General features: G+C 38.5%; 1 protein-coding gene across 1 annotated transcript; it reads right to left on the bottom strand.

Annotated features, from left to right (window-relative positions):
- Positions 1-612: 612 nt before the first annotated feature.
- Positions 613-17,413, bottom strand: SAMD7 (sterile alpha motif domain containing 7; the record flags this gene model as incomplete). Its single annotated transcript, XM_081300887.1, has 7 exons — positions 613-807; positions 3,613-3,723; positions 10,371-10,492; positions 12,284-12,915; positions 13,639-13,717; positions 15,952-16,076; positions 17,313-17,413. The coding sequence occupies 7 exons, from the start codon at positions 17,411-17,413 to the stop codon at positions 613-615; spliced, it is 1,365 nt and encodes a 454-aa protein (XP_081157013.1).
- Positions 17,414-17,976: the final 563 nt, after the last annotated feature.

The raw sequence follows: 17,976 nt of genomic DNA, 5'->3' as shown, positions 1-17,976 counted from the left end.
GTAGAGATAACTCTTTCCTCCTTCTTGGATAAAATCTGAAGTGAATACTATGACTTTTCATCTTCTTGTCAGATAATGAGTTCTCCAATCATTTTCAGAAATAAAATATCTAGTCCTGAGCAATACCAAGTCAGGCTTGGAACTTTTGTGTAGAATATCTCCCCTTGCAGCCAGGCCTGAAAGAAGAAGGAGGGGGTCTTGTGGTCAGCTCCTCCACTACCATGAGCCTTTCCCTTCCTCTTCTACCTCCTTTCTCAGTCTGTCTTTATCAGGGCTCGAGGATGGGAAATGGGGAGCTCTCTTTTTCATTTCTGCTCTTTTGGCTTATTCAGAGATTTTCTCACAGAAACAACCAACTGTGGCTTTCTTCATGTTTGCGAATTCTCTCCTTCATTAGGAGACAATTAGAATTGTTCTTTTCTTCCAAGGACAATTCTCCAACCCCTTGAAGGTAGTATCACTTCAGTCCTGGCAAAACCTCCTGAGACAGCTCGGTGAGAAGCTCCCTCTCTCTCATCCTCTGTCTGGTCCTGGGAAGCTCTCACACACCCTTGGTGAATCTTAGATTCTTTGGAAAACTGGTTCAGACTGCCCTTTGCTCTTTGAGGGTTTTTAATTTCTTGAACTGTCTTGCTCAATTCTTTTAGGAATCTTTATATCCTGGGGACAAGGAATGTTCATCAAATCACTCCAGGAATTAAAATCCAAAAGAGGAGATGTATCTGCTGGTTGATCAAATGCTTGTCTTGTATGGGTAGGAAGTGAAAGAGTTTTCTTGTAGAACATTTTTCCCACATGTTGAGATACCTTTGAAGACAAAATAATTATAGTAATTAAGTCTGTGAATTCATTCAATAACCCAACACTAACCACAGAGGGAGGCTGAGGTAATTTAAGTCATGTAACCTATATGTAGTTTGCAGGGTCACAGTGCTAGGTTATGGTGAGCTTTTTCTTTCTCTTAGAAGCATACAGTGTTTTCAGCCGTAAAGCTTTGTGTCAGCCTGGCTCTAATTTTCCAGTTCCCCTTCCTGGTTCTAATATGGTTCAAGGGCACTGACCATGACTCTACTTCAAGTATACCCCACCTTGACGTTCCCACACCCGCTACCACCACCACCTACACCAGCTCTAGCCAGTCCTTCTCCTGGCTGGTTACTGGTGAGACAAATGAAGCTGCTCAGAGACTTAGTGCCCTGTTGCTAACTGGGACCCTACATGAGGCTTCAGCTGATCTTGCTATAAGCTTGACCCTGGATGGAACCCAGGTCACACTGTCTCAGCTTAGATCCAAAACTGCCTTCATTATAATAATACATCTGTTCCAAGTTTCTGTAACTTTTTTCTTCCATCCATCCTTTTCCTTGTATGGCCAGTTCAGATCCGCCTTCTTGGTTTTGTGCTGATGGTGGTGGTGGTGGGGGCGTTTCTTCTTGGTGGTGGTGCTGGCTATCATGGGGCTTTCCTTCAGTCTCCAGTTTGGGATGTTGAGACCTGATTATCTTATCCAGTGATGAACGCTTGGCTGTTCACCTTCTGGATCTTCCACATGTTACTTAGAGTCTTCCAGTTCTGCCACTTCAGTTCCCAATCTCAACTGTCAATCAACTTGGCCTTCCCCCCAGGTTCTGAGGGAACCTTGTTGGTTATGCTGGCAGATGGTGCCTGGGATGTAGTAGCTCAGTTGTGTTTCATGGAAGTATGTATACTAACAAAAATTAATGATAAGTTGAAGCCAAAGACTATTTGATTTGAGGAAAAAAAATCATGAAGTCATTGTAAGTATGCTGAGGGATATAAGATCCTTACTAAAGAAAAGTAAATAATCTAAAAACAAATGTCATATTGCATCAATGTTAATTTCTTAGTTTTGACAGATGTACCATGTGGTATAAGATGTTAAAATTGGGGAAAACTAGATAAGCTGTACAATCTTTACAACTTTACTGTCTCTAAAATTATTCCGAAATGTTGGAAAAAATAATATCAATGGAAATATTGAAGTATTTATATTAAGAAAAAAATAATCTAAAATTATTCCGAAATGTTGGAAAAAATAATATCAATGGAAATATTGAAGTATTTATATTAAGAAAAAAATAATTTCCTTACCTTAAAAACTTTAGACAAATAAAAATGGTTTTCAAAGGACAATCTGAAATTTTAGTTCCTGGCATAAACATTTATGCTGACTAGGAATGGTCCTGAACGAATCCTGGAACAAATTCTGGAACAAATTAGTTATTGCTTTTTGGCTTACCTTTTAGGAAGCTTAATCTTTTGAAAGTTAATTGTTGACCTATTTACGAATGTTGCATGTTCTAAAGTTACATGAGTCCACAAAGCAGACAAATCCTTTCAAATGGTGGCAAGGGAAGTCAACAATAAGCAATGAATATAACACATAAATAGATCACATTTATGGTTGAAGGTGATAAGTGTTATGAGTGGAAAGGACAGCAGGAAGATGATATCAGGAGCATGCATGGGGCCTGAGCAGTGTGACATTTTAAATAGGGTAATCAGAGCAAGTCTCAATGAGAAGGTATGCTTGAACAAATATGAATGTAGGGGTTAAAGAATGAAGGCATCAGGGGCAGAGCATCTTGGGCAGAGGGAACAGCTGTTGGGAAAGCCCTGGCATGGAACATGCCTGTAGCAGTTAAGGAACAACTGCTGGCAGGTAAGCAAGAGCAACAGCACTGAAGAGGGGATGTGGAGGGTGAGATCTGCAAGGTTGTGGTGGGTGGGACAGTGCAACTGATATGGGACCTTGGCTTTGACTCTGAAGGAAGTGGGGAGCTCTTGCACAGTTTTGAATAGAAGAGAGACATGATCTGTCTTATGTATAAAAAGGACCACTTTTTACTGTTTGGTGAGTGGACTTGAGTAGGTAAAGGCAGAATCAGGGAGAACAGAAGAAGGCTAAGGCAGTAATTGGTGCTTTAGAAAAAGACAATGGTGCTTTAGACACGAATGGAGCAGGGAGGTGGCAAAAAGTGGTGGCTGCAGCCAGTTTGTTCCTACTCACCACAGCCACTTACTAAACTTGTAGGAAGTTTGTGAGCCAGTTGTTAAACATTCCATTATTAAAACTTATATTAAAAACTTAAAATCAAGCTGGGTAAGCTGGGCATGTTATTATTTATCATTGTCTGTGTACTTAGGGTTATTTATATCTATTATATCTGAGATATAATATGTCAATTGTATCTGATGAAAATAAAGTGTGGTGCTGCCTCGGTCTCTTTGCAATTCTATATTCATATTCAGTGTCATTATGATATTGTTGACTATGGTGAGAGTGATTTATGTGCTAGAGATTGGCAAATGCTACAAATCAGGGTTCATTTGTTTTTAAGAAGTTCTAATTGTCAAACATTTACCACACACCACTTCTTATTGCCTTCTCAGTTATACCTAAGAGTGTGTTACCACTCCTCCAACCTAATGTTTTCAGGTTCCTTCATGTCTAACATGTTCCCACTACAGACAGGAAAGCTCAATAAAGAGGTTAAATATTCTGCATATTACAACAGAATAAAGGTAAAAAAAAAAATCTCCCAAGCATCACCCCATTAATAGATATTTAATTATATGAAATCATCATACCTGTGATTGAATTTTTAGTGCTGGCCCTAGCTTCAATCCCAGAGTACCTCGAAGATGCTCCTCTGTGAGTAATGGTAAAGTTTCTCCATCAATTGCATGATCTTTAAATACCTTATTAAACAAAAAGGCATCAGCTTTATTCAAATGTCTTTAAAAAATAATGTTCTTGCTCTGTATACAGATATTTTAGTTTTGGTAGAAACATTGAGACTATTTGGGACTGACACAAAATTTTATAAAATAACTTTCTTTCTTCTTTCCTTTTTTTTTTTCTTTCTTTGCTGGGGATTGGACCCAGGGCACATGCTGGGCAAGTGCTACACTACTGTCCTACACTCCCAGCTCCCAACTTATTTCTAGTTGCTCTCTTTCCTATGTCCCAGTGGCACATTAATAACCCTTGGAATAGATTATAATTCTCTGTTTATAGAACTTATTTCCAACCTAAAACACTTATTATTTGAGGACAAGGCAGATGTTCTATGTATCAATGTACCCCTAATGCAGGGTGGTTTATGGTAGAAGATGTGCAATAAACACTGTAGGATGAATCAATAAATGGGCAAGTACCCTGAGTAAAGGGATGCCGGTAGAGCTCAAACCGCCCCGGTTTGCAGATGCAGTGTCCTCTGCCCACTATTTAATGTTTGAAAATGCAGGTGAGAGCAGTTACCCTGGGCCTTTCTAGCAAGGCCTGTTCATTTTAACTCTTTAGTGGATGTTTCCATGCCTTTCTTTCTTCCAGAAGCTAGGAAAGCTACTGGTGGACAAAGTTTCCAGGCAAATAAAGACATGGGTCTGGATCAGTTAGTGGGACCATAATTTCATGATTTCCAACTTCAATCTGCCTGACAATCCTTGTGTTCATTCATGAGCTTTCTCTCCTTCTCTTTGAAGGCTTCTCCATCCTCCTTAAACTACAGAGTCCTCCTTTGTTTTCAGCAGATCATATACCTTCCTAATTTAAAAAGAAAGAAAGAAGAAAAGAAAGAAAGGCCAGGCATGATCGCTCTGGAGGCTGAGGGGGTGGGATTGTGAGTTCAAAGCCAGCCTCAGTAACTTAGTAAGACCCGTGCCTAAACAGAATATATAAAGGGCTGAGGATGTGGCTCAGTGATTAACCATCCCTGGGTTCAATCCCCAGTACCAAAAATGGAAGAAAAACCAATAAAAAAATAAATAAGAATTTCCACTAAATCTGTATAATGAAACTAACAACTGATGTTTCTCCCACTATCCTACTTAATGGAAAACAAGTCTGTTTTAGTGAGTTTGTGGTTGGTGTGACAAAAATGCCTGACAAGAACAACTTAGAGGAGGAAAAGTTTATTTTGGCTCCTGGTTTTAGAGGTTCAGACTACAGTTGGCTGACTCCGTAGCACTGGGCCCAGGCATGGCAGAGGAAAATGTACAGGACATGGCAACCAGGAAACAGAGAGAGCTCCCTTCACCAGGGAAAAAATGTGAACCCTAAAGGCACACCCTCCAGTGACCTACTTCCTCTAGCCACACCTTACCTGCCTACAGGTACCACCCATTTAATCCATTCAAGTGGATTAATCCACAGATTTGTTCACAGCTGTCATAATCTAATTTTCTCTTCTGAATGTTTTTCTGCATTGTCTCACACAGGAGCTTTTTTGGAGCACCACATATCCTAACCACAACAAGGTCGCTCTACTACTTAAAGACTATTTCTCCACATTTGCTGTGGATCTTCACCTCTTCCACTTTGGGGCCTCAAATGAATAGAAAATTCCCTCTTTTGTCTTCAACTTTTCCTCTTCTGCTAGCTCTTTCCCATTAGCTAAGTAAGTTTCCACCATTGATAAGTGAACAATAATGACAACACACACACTCCATTTCTAGGTCTGCCCCACATCTCTCTTTCCCTTCATCGCTGCATTTCTCAAAAGGGGTTCAGTGATCTTCCCTGCATTCCTGTCATTCTTTAGTCTCATAGGTTCTGAGTTCTTTCCCTTCCATACCATTAATCCTTCTCTTTTCAGGCTCCCTAGTGCATCTAAGGTACCAAACACTTGGACATTTTCTAGTTTCATTTCTTGTATTTGCTAAATTCCTGGATGCTTTTGACATCGATGACTACTCCTTTGTGAACATGACCATCTCTATATGCTGAAGGCTCTCTAACATCTGTATTTAACTTAGATGCTCAATCCTGCCAATTCTGCCTCATAGATAGTGTTTTTATCTGCCCACCCACATTGCTCCTACCCTGGCTTAACCTCCTTATAGCTCACGTGAGGCATCTTGCCCTGTGGTCTTGCTCCCTTCAATCTATTTTCACAAAAATCAACTTGAGTGACATTTCTGAGGAATAAAGTGAATCATGTCTCTCCTGCTTAAAACCTCCACTGCCTCTAGGATAAACTCAAAGTCCTTCCCAAGGTCTTCAAGGCTCCTTGTGACCTGGCCCCTTCTTTCTCTTTAGGATCCTGCCTTGCTGTTCTCATTTCTTCCACGTTGGCCTTGGCCCTTTATGCTACTGCGAACTATTCTCAAAATCCAAGTATGTTAAGTTCTCTCTGGCTCTGGCCCTCACTGGGAAGCTCCTTATTCCCTCCCTTCTGCCTCCCCTCCCTTCTGACCTTCACATCTCACTTCAGAGGCCACTTCCTTTAGGGGGCCATGATTTCCTCCTGTGTGCTCCTACTGCACTTCATATCCCCTCTTGTAGCACATTTCTGTTGATGTGGGATCCCTGACTGGTGTCCTCCTCTGGACTTTGAGCTCCATCAGAAGAGGAATCACATGTGCATGTTTCCTTATGTGGTCCCAGGCCTTGAAAGGCATGCCTTGGGACCAGCTGGAAAATAGAAATTTCTTGGAAAGCTAAGACCAGGATCTTGTGTTTCGGTTGAGTCATTTACAAAGTGTATTAAGTAATTAGTTCTTTTCCTATTTCAATTAAGCAAATAACAAATAGGCTAATATGAATTAATTTAATTTGAGCCAAATTAAAAATGTTGGCAGTCTAGGTTAGTCTGTGTAGCCTTATATTGGAGGAATTATAATTTTCTTAGAAATATCTCTTTGAAATATCAAAAGCAATATTCCTCTTTTGCCACCCTATAGACTTTCTAGGAGACCAGAGATCCTTGGTTGGAAGCTCAATAACCTTATTGTAAGTGGTAAAGTAAGGTTATTATAACCTTACTCAATAACCTTACTGTAATTCGGGTTATAATAGAAAGGGACAGATTTGTAGTCACATATGTATTTTCCAATTTAGTCAACTTGATGCTTAGTTTTACTCAGCTGCAAAATAAAGGTAATATCTTTTGGGGGGGAAGAATTATGATATAAAATTTTATTTAAAAGAGGATGTAAGTTATGTGTCTATCACAGTGGATATCACACTAGGCATTATTATCATTGTTAGTTTTTTTTTAATAAACAAAGAATCCATGTAGAAATGGTTGAGTTATTCAACACACACAGTAAGAAAACTTGTTAAGTTACATATTGTTCATGATTCTGATCCAGGGTTTCCCCTGCTGGATCTCACTGCCATGAAGAAGATGGAGTGCAGATGAAAATAGTTGATTCTATTTATGGTGGAAATCTCATCTCATTTCTACTTCCTTTGTAGTGATTCCATGAGTGTTGAAGTGGGTGTTTGTGAACATCCAAAGAAGGAGAAAACACATAAATACCCTTTCAAAGGGAGGGAGGTTGGCAGCCAGGGACTGGCAGGTGAGGATGGACCTAACCCTCAGCCATGGTGGGTATACATGGGGCCTGGGCAAGATATAGAACACATCTCTGTCACTTGGATATGCACCCTTTGTCCTTACCAGAGCATTTTGGGCCATGTGTATGATGTAAATGTGCCTCAATTTTCAGTAATTTCAGTTAGTTTTGGGGATAAAATCTTTTATCTGCTGAATTCTTTGAATTAGACATTTATTTAGAATAACAAAATGGGTTACAGGTTCTCCTGTGTGTCCCTAAATAGCTGAGCAACCAACCCTCTAGAGACATCTCTTTAAAAGAGCTCATTTGCACAAGGGTTTGGGTTTTATTTGTGACCTTTTTTTCCCCCTCAATTTCTTGCTTTAGTAGAAGGAAGTGGGTGTTTGGAGGTTGCTGAATGGACACCTAAGGCACCTCACCTAAGAGGTGAGGACAGAGGGGAGTACAGTGGGTACAGCTCTGACTAGCCTAGGGGCATGGTCCAACTCATATAAAGAGATGGGCTGGCACCTGTAATCCCAGCAACTCAGGAGACAAGGAGGGAGGATTGTGAGTTCAAAGTCAAAAATGAAGCACTAAGCAACTAAGTGAGACGCTGTCTCTAAATAAAATATAAAATAGGCCTGAGGATGTGGCTCAGTGGTCGAGTGCCTCTGAGTTCTATCCCTGGTACCCCACCCACTAAAAAAGGAGATGGGCTGGAGTAAAAGTTGACAGGACATTTTTGACAAGGAAGCTATGTACAAGTGGTGCTGCATCAAGGCTGTTGCATCCAAAATGCACTGGGCTGAATCAGGGAGGTTTCCCCATTTCTGTGCAGAGGAATTTCCCTGAGCATAACAAGGAAAGCACACCACAGAGCAGCCCAGTCTTTCTGTTGATGTCATCTGCAGTAGCTTGGAGGGGAAGACATTAAAATGTGTTTTCACCCCTAAGACATTTGAGAAGCATTTAGAAATAATTGATATCATTTCTTCTTGAAGGCACTGACATCCTATTTCTGAAAGATAGTGAGTCAGCAATGTTTGGGGTACTCATGTTTTGGTGACTTCTGTGTATTACCCACAAAGGGACACTTGGGATTATTATTGCAAGAGTAGTTTATTATACTCTTTATAATAAACTTTAATAACTATGGATGGCTGACTGATTAAGAATAATCAAAGTTCCACAAATTTTTTAATCCACCAAAATCAGCAATCACATGCTTATTATATACAAAGGATTGTTTATTTCTGGCTGCTATCAGAATTTAATAAGTTCATTGTGCCTGTAGTTGTTGTGGCACTTGATAAATGGTAGATATAAATCTTAAAAGTGATTTACCTGTGACTAGTGACTGATAATAAAATAAAGTTATACCCAATGAGCAGGAGGATATAGGGAAAAAAATTTAATGTGTTATGCAAATGATGAAATTAGCATTTATCAAGTACTCAAAAGGTACAAGGTGCTCTTTAATGTTCATAGCAATCCTTTGGAAATGTCGTTTTGCTATTATCCTCATTTTGTAGGTGAAAGGCACAGAGAAAAGAGGAAACTTGTTTTAAGTCACACATTCAAAAAATAGAAAAGCCAGAATTTGAATTTGTACTTTCTGGCTGCAGAAGCCTTACTCTTAATTACTATGGCTTTTCTATAAGTCCTATGAACAGAATTTTTAAAAAAAGGAAAAGAAAAAGAATTAACAGCATTACACTGTGGAAAATATTTCACAAAACAGAGTTTTAAAAAAATTTTCTAGCATCAGTTGATTATGAAATTGTTAACCTTTAATGTTCTTTTCTTGCCTTCTTTAAATTTTTTTTAAAATTTGTTCTAGTTACACGTTAGTAGAATGCACTTTGATATGTCATATATAATGAAGTAAAATTTCTCGTTATATATATGAGGTAGAATCCCTCTGGTAGAATAGTTACATATGTACATAGGGTAATAGTCTGATTCATTCTACTATCCTTCCTACCCCCAAATCCCCTTCTTGCCTTATTTTTAAAATATGTAAACCAAAGATAATGATATCAGATTTAGTAGATACTTTGTTGCTTATAATTGTTATTAAATCACTCAAAAATAAACTATATGCATAAAAAGTAGCAGTGACATAAATTTCAAAACTGACAACCCATGATTTTTGTCACCAATTTTCCCACAAAAATGAGGCTAATTTTCTTTCCATTTGTCTTGACAGTTCATTATAATTTTAAAAATAGCATTTATCTACCAGATGGAATTATGCGTGTGCATTTTTACATATTATGCCAGTATAAATGTAGAATTTAAAAATAGTTAAGGAGCTGGGTATGTCACTCAAAGATAGAGTGCTTGTCTAGTATGTAGGAGGCCATGGGTTTAATCCCACTAAATAAATAGATAGATAGATCCAGTTAAGTTTCTACTTTTCAGATCTATTGCTTCCTTGTCCTTTTCAGAATGAAGTATAGCTTTCTTTTATTTAGGATGAGTAGCCTAAAACATTTATTTATTTACTTATTTTTTAGTTGTTGATTGGGGCCTTTATTTATTTATCCATATGTGGTGCTGAGAAATGAACCCAGTGCCTCACACATGCTAAGCAAGTGCTCTACCACTGAGCTAAAGCCCCAGCCCCACCCTAAAACTTTTGATATAGAAGCATGTACTCCAAAAATGTTTGCTATATGCATGAGCAAGGAATTTAGCATACATTTCCCATTGCTTTTGAATGTTTAGTCTCTGAATCTCCTTCTAGTTTTGGGAGTATTTCCATCTCTCAGGAGTCTTTCTGGGACCTATGCTGAAGCCTCCCTTGGCGTTGGGTGTGGCATGTGAACCACATACACCCATCAGAAACACCTGTCCCAGAAAAGACAACCACATAAAAAAGTCAAGTGCCCTTGAGTTCAATCCCTAGTACTCTACCGCCTGCAAAAAAAAAAAGGAGGGGGGAGGGTTAATAGGAATCCTTTCTGGGGACAAGAGGCAAATTTGACAAAACTATTATGCTGGAAATAAATTTCAAATTGTTTGATTTTTATGAAAATACTTAAATATTGAGTCACCTGAGCACAGTCTGAACAACCTGGAAGGCTTCTAATGAAGTTGTGTACATCATCCACGGTCCATTTCTGAATATCTTCATCCAAAGAAAGATTTTCCCCAACTGTAACCAGTGCATGTGTTCCTTTAAGATGGAAAGGCAATTATTTTGTGGCATGGAATTTCTAGGAAAAAGAGGAAGCTTGGAGCATGGGTTTCTGTAGAGTTACATGAATTTCTCTCAGAGTGACAGAACACGCTCTGTTTACATGAGCCAATTTTGTAATCTCTTTAAAAGATATTCAGAGTCACTGGGAAATGTTCTGTCTCTGCCTTTCTTTTCCTCCTCTGAAAGGATGCTTAGTGACAACAGTATTGTAAGCAAACAAAGATTTATTCCATCTGCTCCCAGATTCCAATAGAAAGCTCTCTCCAGATTAATGCCACCATGTTCTGTGATATTCTGATTATCATGCTCTCTGCTAAGAATTTAGCTACATCTTCATCAAAATGGCAAGCTAACACTTGGAGAGAAGCAGTTAGTACGGTGGCTAGATTTCATACACCCCAGAATCCCTGTGTTTAAAAAAATTTTTTTAAAAAAAAATGTTCCAGAAACTATTCACTGCATGGTTTTGGCAATGGTGTTTATACATTCAGGTTAGAAGGTATCACAATAGTGATAGACCCTGAAAGGTTGTTTCTTTTTAACTTCCTTTTTTTTCTACACTTAATATAGAAGAGATAGAATTCATACTCTAAAGCAAAAAGCCTGTCTGCTTTGTGTTGAAGAAATTAACAATAAGTTAAATTAAATTTTTAATTTAAAATTCTGGTAAGTTCCCTCATACTTCCTCAGACTTTGTTGAAAGTTCTCTATTTTTCAACATATAAATATAGACTAGTGTCATTGATATGGCTTATTAGAACCAATATAATAAAGTGACTTCAAAAAGAGGTCATTCTAGCTGGAAGGGAAATGGGGAGAGAAAAGGGAGACTCTTGAACTGAAATCGAATTTCATGCATGTATGAGTTTGTTGGGATGAAACCAACTATTATGTATAATTATAAAGATGTAAAAAATAAAAGAAATCATACACCGGAAAAAAAAGAAAAAGAAAAAGAAGAAGAAGTTGTTATTCTAAGCAGGGTATGGCCCGTATTCCCAGACCCAGGAGATTGAGGCAAAAGGATCACAAGTTCAAGGCCAGCCTCAGCAACTTGTTGAGACTTTGTCTCAAAATAAAAAAAAGGACTGGACATGTGGCTCAATGGTAAAGAGTCCCTGAGTTTAATTCCTAGTAACCCTCCAAAAGAGGTTGTTCTAAACAGAATTAAGAAAAAGAAGGATAATATAAGGGGAGTAACCAAGGACAGGGTAGAGACGAAGAGCTTGAGAAGAAGATTAACATTAAACAGGGATGATAGGCGGGAGGGAAAGGGAGAGAGAAGGGAAATTGCATGGAATTGGAAGGTGAGCCTCAGGGTTATACACAATTACATATAAGAGGAAAGGAGGGGTAGGAGAAAAATTATATAAGTGGAAGAAACGATTTATAGTAGAGGGGGTGGAGAGAGAGAAGGGGAGGGGAGGGGAGGGGAGGGGGGATAGTGGAGAATGGGATAGACAGCAGAATACATCAGTCACTAGAAAGGCAATTTGTAAATCAATGGAAATGTAACTGATGTGACACAGCAATCTGTATACGGGGTAAAAATGGGAGTTCATAACCCACTTGAATCAATCTGTGAAATATGGTATATTAAGAACTATGTAATGTTTTGAACAACCAACAATAAAATAAAATAAAATAAAAAAGAAAAGAAAAAGAAGGATAAAGAGAAGCATAATTGTTGCAGTTCCCTGTGTAATAAGGTCAGGACTTGACAACCTGCTTTTAGTGAGGATCTGCCCTTGGCCCCTGGACACCCACCTGGCAGAGACAGTGGAGGAACTGGAGGGCAAACTCTGTTTGTTTCACCATCACAGGCTTCAACACCTGGCTCTGAAGCCTTCTGCTTCCCACCATGCCAGATCTTCACCTCCAGGGGAGCAGCATGAGCTCCTTGGGGTTTTCCATTAGTGGGCTGGAGTGCTCCACAGGGGTTGGTGACAGCTGTAGCTGGTTTGTCACTGGTTTTGCTTGACTTCTGATTGTTGCATATTTCAGTTTCTGGGTCTGTTTCATGCTCATCCTCTTCTTGTGGAATTGCATGTGTCTGGTTTAGGACTTTTTCTTCTGCTTGACTTTTGGAACTCTCAGAATCACTGTTAAGAGGTTTCTGATTCTCTGAACCTCTCCTGAGTCGATAATATTTCTGCCCCCAGCTTTCTATAAAGTGTTGTCCAGTTGCTACCAGAATAGGGTTTCCCCGAAGGTTTCTGAGGGTACTTCTGTGAAAATGCAGGTCACTGGCTGGGAGCATGCTCTGGCCTTGGTAGATGGCTGGGCAAGGTGGGACACTGGAACCATAGAGGAATGGCATCTCTAAGCCACCTAGTCCCTTTGGGTTACATTTTTCCAATTTCCTTTGCTGGTAATTAGAATACATTTCTATTTCTGCCCTAAAAACAAAACAATATATTTTACACAACTGAAAAAACCCATTAGAAATATAATTTTGATGGCCCCTTGCCTTCCCTAAGGTAGCACCTCTGTTCTTTCTGTGCCCTTTAGCACAATCTTAATGCAAGTCTCAATAGTTATCAATCAAGGCAAGTGGATAGGGCAAGTGGGAAAGGAGGACTTGCTGTTTGGCTTACTTCACTTTCTTATTGAACTCCTCAGAGTTCAGTGATGAGGAAATTAACTCAACGCCTTCTCTCACCCTGTGGTCATACCCTAGCTATATTGCTCTGCCTTTTTTTCTGCCTGTCACTACAGTTGAAGGCCACTATTGGGCTGATGTTAGGTTGTCTGGGCTCTGACAATGTCTGAAGTGGGGTTAGCAAACTTGGCTCCTACCCTCCAGCAAAAGTCACTTAAAGTCATTTAAGACAGAAATGCCAATATGAACTTCAGAGACATCATGGCTATGCATTAATTATGGAACATTGACAGACTATCACAATGTATAGAACTGTCAGCTTCACTATTAGTTTTTAATCTTGCATTTATTATTAACAAAGCTGTATACGTGTTCGTATATTTTCTTTTCGTAATCTTTTCTGTAAGTCATCAGGGTGTGTGTATGTTTGTGTGAGTGTGTGTCCATTTGTCATATATATTCATTTATAAATGGATGAGTGAATGAATAGAAAATAAATACAACAACATTGTTAAGTTACCTGGCAGCATGAGGCCTTCGAATCATTTCATTTCTTCTGCTCACTGCCCTTATGGACTCAGGTGGCAAAAAGCTCCAACCTTAAAAAAGAAAACCACCATTCCATTCCACAAAGGAAAAGCATGCATTTGAAAGTAATAAAGTATAATGATTGAAAACAATGTCTGCAAAAAACAACCCACCAGTTGAACACAATTTAGAAATTGTATTGGATCACTGATGTTTACTATCTAAGATCATCTTTGGTGACAGCATGATAAATACAAAATAAATTTTGGTTCTTTTCTTTAATTGTTATTATAGATGACATTTTCCTGCCATATTACAATTGAAAGAGGGTGAACTGTGAATCTTTGATCTATCTTTTCTTATTTAACTGAATATATTTAGGGGTACAATGTAATATTTTGATATTTGTATTCCTTATAGAAATGAATTAACATAAAATCACTGTATTTGTTTATAGTACTATTATTTTGGTGAGAAGAACATTTGAAATCTTTTAGCAATTTTCAAATATATAGTACTTGTTATTAACTATACCTATCATGCTGCATAATAGATCTCCAAACTTATTTTTCCTGTCTAATTGAAACTTTGTACAATTTAACCAAAATCTCCCCCATTTACCTCACCTTGATCTCTTATTTTGAAGGAAAAATTGATAGGTTTCTTTTGTTGACCTTTTATAAAAGAATGTTTCTTGATGTACCAAAATCTCAGGAAATAAATGCAATGAGGAGTTAAGTGGAGTTGAGCAGTAAATACATCCTATATTCAAATCAATCTTCCAAAGTACCTCAACAGCAACATCACCAGGTTTCAGGCTCCATTCCTGCCTGGCAACCTGGTTGATTTCCCCTTTCTCTGGACTAGAATGCACTTAGGAGTTTATCCTGGGGCTTTTCTGAGCCATCTATGGAAAATAACCAGTTTTTAAATTTATTTTCTTTATATATTTCCAACCCATCATTGACCAATACTTTATAAAAAATGCAAGAAGTTTTCTAAGAGATTGAAATGAAAAAATATGTACAGGCACCATCAAAAAAGACAAAAAGAAAGATCACTGATGACATCCACATAGTGCTAATCTAATGAGTTCTCATCTCACTTGGGCTATGAGTGGCATATTTGACACAGTGCTCACTCTCCACTTACAAAACTTTCTTCCCCAGTATATGCTCCTGGGTTTCCTCCTACTTTGCTGGTTGCTTCTTCTGTTTCCGCCATGCTCAATCTTCCTCATCTTTGGGCTCTGTTGATGTGTCTTAGGGATCAATCCTTTGAACTCCTCTATCTATGGTCCATCCATAGATGGTCTTACCTGGTCTCATATTTTCTGATGAGTTCCAAGGTTATGGCTCCTGATCTCCTCCACAAGTCCTCCCTGACTTCAGCTGCCTTTTTGACAACTCCACTTGGTGGCTATTAGGCATCCCAAATGTAATCTGAGAAAGCTGAGTCTCTGGTATCTCTTCCTCCCACAAAACTCTTTTCCTTTATTTTCCTCAAGTTCAACTCAACAAACAGCAACTTCACCTTTTGGATTATTCCCAGAACAAAATTTTTGATGTCATTTGTAAAACCTCTTTCACCTCCCACATCCAAACTGAGAAAATCCTGTTTTTACCACCCAAATAATTACAGAATCTAACCATTTCTTACTATTTCTATTCCCCCAACCCAACACCTCACCATTAGAATCTTTTAACTGTTCTAACTGCTCCTTAATTCCTATCAGTTTATTCCCTGAACTTCCTAAGTTTGTTCCCATCTCAGCAGCCAGAATGCTCCTGGTGACCTTTAAGTCAGACCATGTCACATCGTTGCTCAAACTCCTGGAAGACTTCTCCTTTTACTCAGAATAAAAGCCATGTTGTCACTAAGATATACAAGCTCACAAGGCTTTTTGTTTGCATAGCTGGGAATCAAACCTGGGCCTGTCATGTGCTAGGCAAGTGCCCTGCTGCTGAGTTACATTCCCAACCCAGGCCACTGTTAGCTGCCCAGGCCCCATTAACTCTCAGATTCTTCTCTTCATTATGTTATCAGTTCCTCATGTGTAAGATAAAAAAGATACCACTATTGCAATTCTTCATTTTGATGCTCAGAGAATGTTAGCAACTTAAACTTAGTCACACAGTGGTGACACTATGCTTCAAACCTAGGCAGAAACTATCACACGGTATTCTCCAAAATTCACCACACAGTTCTGTCTCCAAAATTCAGCAGCAAAATGATGACAAGCTTAATGCAGCCATTCTGTTCACAGTGACTCCACAGATGAGAGCCAAACATGTATTGTTCATACCTGAGTAGATGCGATTAAACGACATATTTGGCATATTTGCATTGGGTAGAATAGAGGATCCAAAATGGGAAGGAACACAAAACTGCCTTGGGTCAGTTGGACCTACAGTGGGAGGCAACACATCTCTAAGGGGAAAAAAACAAAAGATATAAAATAGGTAAAATGAGAATGAAGTTGGACAAATTTCCATTGCTTAGGCAGGGAGATTTTTTTTTTTTAATTGCCACATGGAATTCTATCACCTCTTTCTAAACTGAAGTACAAAAGTCACGTGATTTTTATTGGTTTGTGGAGAAATACAGTAAGGATTAGAAGAAAGGACTTGACCCAGGTCAAGGAAATTCATTTCTGTAGTTCCAGAGGATTGACCCAGGTTGACAAAAAGACAGAGAAAACAGGAAGGGAAAATGCCACTTGTGGATTTTTTATGACCAACATTATGTTCTTACCACAAACTATGTTCTTATTTAATGGACATATTTTGCTTGGGATTGCCATCTGGAGTCAATGTTGAAAAATCTAGGTGAACAATTTTTTTTTCCTAAACTTCAGTTGTCTCTGGGAGTCCAACTTTATTGTTCACATTCCTTAGACAAGAATAAATAATGTGTCTTATTTTCTTTTCAGAATATCAAAAGACATTCCTGAGAAAAGAAGATAGAATATTGACAGCATGTAAAACCAAAATATTTATAATTTCACTTTTGTTGAAAAGAAAGAATTGTCTATCATAGGCACCCTATTGTTATGAATTTAATTGTTTCTCCCTAAATTCACATTTTGAAGTATTAACCTCCAGGATTACTACATTTGGAGATAAAGCCTTTAAGGAGACAATTGAGGTTAAAGAAGCATAAGTGTGGGGCCTAATCTGATAGGACCAGTGAAGAGGAAGAGAATCCAGAATTCTCTCTGCTTTTACACAGAAAATAAAGGTCATTAGATGACACAGTGTTTCTTCCTGAGTCTAAACATCAGGAAGAGGCCTCACTAGAAACCCACTGGGTAGCACCTTGATCTTGGACTTTTGGCCTCTGGAACTAGAGAAATGAATTTTCATTATTTAAGCATCCAGCCTGATATTTTATTATGACAGCCCGGGAAGACTAACACACCAATGTTTGCATCTGAATGAGGCTTGTAATTGCTGGCTAGTTATTTTGCCTGCTGAGCAATTAGGTCAAGCAGGCCTAGAAGGGCAAGTGGTGGCAGATATCCTGAGGGGAGACAAGCATCTTGACTTGAGTTATCACATCACAGCTCACTGAGATAATAGAATGTCGCTGGCATTAACATCATTCTAAAGGTTAATGATGAACTCGGCTATCATTTTACTGGACTATTATATTGGAGAGAAATACCTATCCACAATTGGAGGTCCAAATGGCGAGGGAACAAGTGGAATCCTCTGCTGCCCCGATGCTGTCAGTAGGGGGTTCACAGCCATCACAGGATTTGACATCAGTAGCTCTTGCCTCTGATGGAGTTCTAAAAAGAACCAAATAAGTACGTTAACAAAGAACTCTACTTTTTGTGAATTCTTCTTGAACACAGTGAAAATAATTTGTTTTTTTCACAATATTTGGGAAGACTGGCTACATCAAGCTTTTGGTTACCCTTTACAGAAAGCCCTGGGAGACAACTGTAGAACCGTTTTGTAAAAATGCCTTTGGAATTTCTTGCCATCCAGGTAATGGCATAACATACTAGAAGCAATAATCAAATTATACCAGTCTTGCAAGATTCCAGGAATACCAACTTCCTTTCTTACAACTTGTTTTGATTCTTACATTTGTAGGGGTCCAAATGAATACATTCTTCTGTATGTTCAATCTTTGGAAAAATATTCTGATAGTTGACAAAATTAAAACAGAAAATTAGTTGGAAGAATCTTCTTAATGACTAAGAATATATCTAAATAAGACAGATATTGGTTGAATATGTAAGACTAATTAGAAAAAGTGACCAAATTATACACATGCTTGTATAAACACAAATATTCTTATAATTTATCATCAGAACCTA

Source organism: Spermophilus citellus, assembly GCF_964194105.1.
Source record: "Spermophilus citellus genome assembly, chromosome: 7".
NCBI lineage: Eukaryota > Metazoa > Chordata > Mammalia > Rodentia > Sciuridae > Spermophilus > Spermophilus citellus.
The sequence above is the reverse complement of the archived record's forward strand: the minus strand, read 5'-3'. Positions and strand labels throughout refer to the sequence as shown.